Below are 6922 nucleotides of genomic sequence, written 5' to 3'. Positions count from 1 at the left end.
ATCCTGAACATATTAAGCCATTTGAAAGACTTTTGGGGCAGAACAGTGTTGTTGCACTACACCTGTTTCCCTAAAGACACTTCCTGTGACAGTCAGGCTTTTCACTGAGTTGAGTTGAATTGAGTTATTATTCAGCACAATACTCAGTGCTCCAAAGAAAATTGACCACAATTTAATGCTAAAATAAAAAGAAAGACAATGCAATATTTATTAACTAAAAAGGCCAAGTCCTAATTCTTGTTTCAGTGCCTTGGACTGTTTGACAAACAGTTTTCTTGGCTTGCAGTGGGCTGTTACAGTTATTTTTATTATTTTTTTTTTTTTATTTTTATATTGGCTGCTTTTTAATGCACCATTTCAATTAAAAGACAGGATCAGTCACAGTGTGTGTTCAAACTGTAGATGACTGCCAAATTACAAGTGACACAGTACTAACCAAATACCAATAAAAGGATCAAAAGTTGAGTAATGATGCACTACAGTTCGATTAAAGAATAAAGTCAAGCTTACATGGTTCTATTTATATTTCATAAGACTTTCATAAAATAAAACAATTGCAATTACTCTCTTTGGAGAAAAAATGTGTGTTAATCCTTTTTTGTTTTTATGGTTTCTAGAAACAAACGCTGATAAACTTTCACCATCCACCCAGTCCCCTACAGCTCGGGGTTAAATAAAAGCACTCTTCAGGTATAGAGACTTCAACCTTCTCTTTTGATTGCTGCCATCCAGTGACTTTTCCTGCAAGCAAATTTATTATGGTCACAGGATTGACGAGCGTGGTGGGATCGTAAAGCCTAGATCATAAACCGTCAGTGAGATGGGTGGATAGAGGGCAGTAATGTTTGACCAAGGCCCTGTCCCTGCTCTGAGCCACAAGAAACAATCAGAAAAGAGCAAAACTGTTCCCAAGAAACAAACATGTGGATCTCATTTCCCCACTGATCCTTCGGTTAATAATAGGTTGTTTTTTTCTGTACATTAATCATCCCCCTTTAACTTCAACATATTACTCACCTTCAGAAAAAAGTTTAACATTTCATGAGATTGTTAATGCATTCAGGGCAGCACGGTGGCGCAGTTGGTAGAGCTGCTGCCTCTCAGCGAGCTGGTTGCCCCAGTTCAAATCCCAGCCAGAGGGGCCTTTCTGGGTGGAGTTTGCATGCTCTCTCCGTGCATGCGTGGGTTTTCTCCGGGTACTCCGGTTTCCTCCCACAGACCAAAAACATGAATGTTAGGCTGATAACTTTAAATTGTCCCTAGGTGTGAGTGGTTGTTTGTCTTGTTTGTCTCTGTGTGTCCCTGCGATGGACTGGAGACCTATCAAGGGTGTCCCCTGCCCCTCGCACAGTGATGGCTGGAAATGGGCACCAGTGATCCCCGCGACCCGGAAGAAGCGGGTAAAGATGATGGATGGATGTTGCCAGTCACTGTTAATGTACTGAAAAAAGGCATTGCAATATTTCTAATAATGCTTACCCACAGCTGGTTTCCAACAGACTGTCTCCAACCTGTAGGGATGCCATGCCAAAGTCTGCTATCCTGATGTTGTTCTTCTCATCTAGCAACAGGTTCTCTGGCTTTAGATCCCTGTGGCTGAAAATCAGAGACACAAACACAGAAGACGGTTAATGAAACATGAAAACAGCTCGTATAAAGTTATGTGACAAATTAAACTGAGGAGAAACAAATGCTTTGCTGTGGGGACTAATAATCGCTGGATCCATGCACGCAGCTGTGATGAACAAAGTATCTTCACCTGCCCTTCACCTCCGTGCAACACCTCGCTTTGATCTGTCTGCGCTGAAACGTTGGAGACCCCCACCTCGGTGTTGGCATGCTACAAGGTGTGACAGCCCCCCCCTGCTGTGTCCTTTTCTCCTTCTGTTTCACTCTCTTTGCCCCTCATCCCATTCCTCTCATCTCCCAGATAGCCACCAGCAAACTGGTTGGGAAAAGGGGATTCAGAGAGGAAACCAGACACAGCAGTGGTGTTCATTAGCTGTCATTCATTATTACTAAACACAGCAGGGAGGAGAATATCCAGCAGACACCGTCTCCTGACCACTGAGAGAAAAAACGTCCTCGTGTCATGGGTTCCGATGCTGAATCAAAGTCTTGGTCCAGATTAATATATTTTCAAAGACACATGGGGTTAACATCCATCCATTATCTTTACCCACTTATTCCATTTTTGGGTCACGGGGGTCGCCGGTGCCCATGTCCAGCAATCACTGTGCGAGGGGCGGGGTACACCCTGGACGGGTCGCAAGTCCATCACAGGGCCACATAGAGACAAACAAGACAAACAACCATTCACTCTCTCACTCACACCTAGGGACAATTTAGAGTTACCAATCAGACTAACATGCATGTTTTTGGTCTGTGGGAGGAAACCGGAGTACCTGGAGAAAACCCACGCATGCACAGAGAGGACATGCAAACTCCACCCAGAAAGGACACAAACCGGGATTCGATCCGGCAACTTACTCGCTGAGAGGCAGCAGACATTGTGGACATTTTGACACAAAGAATCTTGAACAGACTGTAAAATCTCTCATTTCTTTATTTTTATATATTCTTTAAAACAATGGTGAACTATTTCTTTTTTAAAAAGTAATTAAACAATTTCTTTCTTCAAGCAGAGCAGAACTCCTTCAAGGTTTCCTTCAGTTTCATAAAAATCTTCTGCTATCAAACAGGGTCTATGATTAGCCTTTCTACAAATGTTTCTTTTATTACACCATCAAATAGTCTCTTTTAAAACTAACATTATAACAGCTAATCTGTTAAACTTGCACAAGCTGTTAAAAACAATGTTTCACATTCAACTTTATGACTTAAAAATTAATCAATCAAAACAACATACAAAGTTTACTTTTCATTCTGGGTGCCCAAATGGAGCCTAAATGGCTCAGAGCTAACTAAATATTATGAGCTATACTATCATCTTCTTACGGTAAGTTAATGACAGGAAAAGGGGAGTTAGAACAATAGCTAAATATATCTGCCTTTGAAAAATGCTCCATCAAAATAGACGTTTAACCTTAGATGACATCAATCGTCATACAACTCATTTCCTGGCCTGAGGGACGAGCTGTCAGCAGGTTTGTTATCACGCTGGCAGTTTCTGTGATCCTTGCTATAATTGAAATAAAACGTAGATAGCATTTAAAACAGTTGTCCCCAGGCTACAACCTCTTTTAGTTCACACTGTGATCGTTTGATGGTGATGTCAATAGCCTGAGAGTTTTAATGAGTAATGTCAAAACATGTGGGAAAGGAACAAACGGGCTATTCAAGGGCCATCAGTTGTAAAAAATAAAAATAATAAAATGAAAAAGAAATGGGGGGATGGGAATACTGAAAGGTAATGGAATAAAGGAAATGTGATCAACATGCCTGATTACACCACAAAACAGTTTTTTGTTGTTGTTTTTTTTGCTACAAGTTGCTCTATAAAACAAGAAGTTAAAATTCACTCGAGAGCAGAGCTTAACAGACACAGAAGACGTAAACTCAAGAATCGGGCTGCAGGAACTGAAGGTCGGTCGGCCAGTTATTTAGTCTATTTCTGACAAAACGTTCAGAAACAATGAGGCTGATTTTGAGCAGTGGTTTGAGTGTGTTAGAGCGTTTTCAAAAAATCACTATAGGTCATAATGTTAGGATAATCTCAGTCGTGCTGGAGCATAATCAGAGCAGAAACGCCTCAGTGGAATCACATGTTCTGTTAGTTATGTCTGAACTGACACCCTGCATCAGCCCTGTCTGAATCATCATCATTAAAAAACTCGGACACACGAGAGGAATGGGAAATATCTTAGTACCCACAGATGCTTTCTACAAGGAGCAAAGCATTAAAACATTTACTGCTAAGACAATAATTAAATATCATACAAGAGAAATACAAAATAATAATATTTTATTTATTTATTTATTTTCCAAACCAACTATTGTTACTTAAAATATTAACCCATAATGTTTTTGTACCTCAACTTTATGCTTAAAAACAACATTAAAATAAATGTTTACAGTAGTCCCCCGCTACTTCAAGTTCAAGTTCAAGTAGCTTTATTGTCATTCGCATCACATGTGGTACATGAGGTGGAAGGAAATTATGTACTCAGGGTCCCAGTTACAACCAAAAATAGCAAAAAATGTATAAAAATAAATAGTATATAAGAATCATAGACACTGATATATGCTAAACGAATGCTAAACAATAAGGTAAACACTAATAATGTAAAATAATACAATGCATTAAGCAACAGCCCAAACATGAGTCTGTGGTGAGTAGATGGGTATAAATGAATACAGCAGCATGAGATCAGCAGCATGTGATCAGCAGCATGGAAACTTTGCGGTTTGACTTTCGTGGACTCGCTCTATCGCAGTTTGGAACGTACAGTAATATTGCGGGGAAAAAAATATTACAGAATAAGACACGATTCTCGACTTTACAGTAATATTACTGTACTGATGTGGAGGGAAAAAACGAATGACAAAAAATAAAAATTTGGACAGGCGCCGCTATTTTGTAGTTTTCTTTCGATAAGCCTACACAGTATCAAGGTTCAAGGTTCTTTATTGTCATTTGCATCACATGTGGTACATGAGGTAGAATGAAATTGTGTACTCAAGGTCCCAGTTACATCCAACAACAGCAAAAGTATAAATTGTAAAACAAACTGTAATAAGATCTAAGATATATACTTAGAAATATGCTAAACTAAGAATACGCTAAGCACTAATAGTGCAAATCAATACGCTGAACAACAACAACACAAACGTGAGTCTGTGTGAGTAGATGAGCATGAATGAATGAATACAGCAGCAAAAAATAATCAGCAGCATGAGATCAGCAGCATGGATTATCAGCAGCACATATCAACAATCCAAGTGGCATTACATTGATTTTTGTTTTGTTTTTTCACAGTGATAATCCTGATTAGGGATTTATGAGTCTCACAGCTTCAGGGTAGAAGCTGTTCCTCAGTCTAGTGGTTCTGCACTTAATTGCCAGTCCAAAAGAATTGCATTACCCACAAGGCAACAGTGCACTTTCCAGAATTCAGCAGTGCTTCCAGTCCGCTGCTTTCTGCCAAAATGGAAAAAAAGTTTTGATCCGATCCGAACCAGACTAAAAAGTTCAGTCCTTATAGTGACTTCGGCACTCAGTGACTGCAGAGAGCCAATCAGAACCGGACCAGAACTAGTTCGAGCCTCATCGGTCAATCTGAGTGCAGCTTGCCAGCCCAGGAAGCCTCTCGAGTGTGGAGGCGTTGCTTGGAGTTCCGGTGTCTTCTCTGGAGCTCACCTGTACTTTTTTCAACCGGATCACTCTAGATTATTTGGACTTGATCTGAACCATTGTGTGGTTTTGTGCTGGTTCTCTGAAGGTCCGGCTCTCTAAAAAAAAAATCTGGTACTCAACGACTGCAGAGAGCCGATCAGAACCTGACCAGAACCGGACCAAGGCTGGTGGTATACAATTTTGCAGTAGCTACTGTACAGTACATATACACATGTTGTTAAAATTATGTAGGTTTAAAAGTTTAGAACATTGCAAGAGTGTGGGAAGGGTTTATAAAGCCTTAAAATATAACGTTCATACTTGGTGGTTTTTCATTTATTGCAGGGGTGTGTGGAACGTAACTCCCATGATAATCGAGGGACTACTAGTCAGTACAGTCTAATTCATTCATTCAACCTTTATTTATACAGGCTAGCCTCACTGAGCCACAGGGACTCATTTTCAAGAGGGACCTAAGCTGTTTTGGTTGACCTGGAGTTATCCATTTAATTTGAATTGCTACATTACTTGGCTATTGTTTTTTTTTTTTTTGTTTGGGGGGGGGGGGGGGGGTGAGAGAGTCCTATCGTACTCTAAATCTCTTCCTACTACGCTGTTGTTACAGCTTTTATCCTCCATGCATACACTCTACATGCCATCATATCTTTAATTAACATTAATTTTTGTATTATTATTATTTATTTTTGCTAGCAAATCTCCTTGGCTCAGTCATTTCACTGAATTAAATTGGAATGATGTGAACTAGTTCAACTTTACAATGAAGCAGTTTCCTTTCTTTGTACAGTACGCTGAAAAATTTAGATTATGGGAAACTGAAGATAATTTTCCCCAAACCCTTCAAACGGTAAAAAATAAATAAATAAAGGTTTCATTACTGTTCTTCCAAGTGCCTGCTTTAATTGTTGCTGAGAGCTGAGATGCAGTCATTTAGTCTTAGTTTTATTTATTTCATTCTGCTCTTTTTATCTTTACTTCGTCTCCTTTCATTTTTGGCTTCTTCTGACCCACTTAGGCACATTCACCAAAAAAGAAAGCTGTAGGGTAATTTTCAATCACATTAGCAAAAGAGGACAGTGTTCCATTTATTGGCTGTGCTCAGCACAACTGTTCATTAGCTGATGGGGTTAATTAAGTATTAAAAGCAATGAGGGAGGAAAACAACAAATAAAAATCTTTATTTTAGTAGAAAAAAGTTGCAGTGACACTTTTAAACAGAATTTTATGAAAATGTTTTATAGTTTTCTTTTATATTATTTTGTTGGATTTGTTCAAGCAAGATTTGTTTAAAGCAACAAAAAGGGTTTGCTTTCCTACAAACAAATAATGTATGTATTCCACTGGCTAGAATAAATGGTACATAATAAACAGTAATACATGCATTCATTACATCTAGGCTTGATTACTGCAATTCACTCCTGTTTGGTATCAATCAAACATCCATTGCACGACTACAACTGGTCCAGAATGCAGCAGCCTGATTTTTAACCAGTACAGGCAAAAGAGAGCACATTACACCAGTTTTGGCCTCACTGCACTGGTTACCGGTTCACCTTCGAATCCAGTTCAAAATACTCCTGTATGTCTACAAATTGCTTAACAGTCCCC

At 39.2% G+C, this 6922-nt stretch overlaps 1 protein-coding gene across 1 annotated transcript in view; it reads right to left on the bottom strand.

Annotated features, from left to right (window-relative positions):
• Positions 1-6922, bottom strand: part of LOC119416008 (serine/threonine-protein kinase BRSK2) — a 195960-nt gene that overhangs the window by 39601 nt on the left and 149437 nt on the right. Inside the window, exon 5 of the mRNA XM_037683177.1 lies at positions 1480-1596. Coding sequence (XP_037539105.1) covers positions 1480-1596 — 117 coding nt within the window. The remainder of the gene's footprint in view (positions 1-1479; positions 1597-6922) is intronic.

Source organism: Nematolebias whitei, chromosome 10 (genome assembly GCF_014905685.2).
Source record: "Nematolebias whitei isolate Nwh7 chromosome 10, NemWhi1, whole genome shotgun sequence".
Classification (NCBI taxonomy): Eukaryota; Metazoa; Chordata; class Actinopteri; order Cyprinodontiformes; family Rivulidae; genus Nematolebias; species Nematolebias whitei.
The sequence above is the reverse complement of the archived record's forward strand: the minus strand, read 5'-3'. Positions and strand labels throughout refer to the sequence as shown.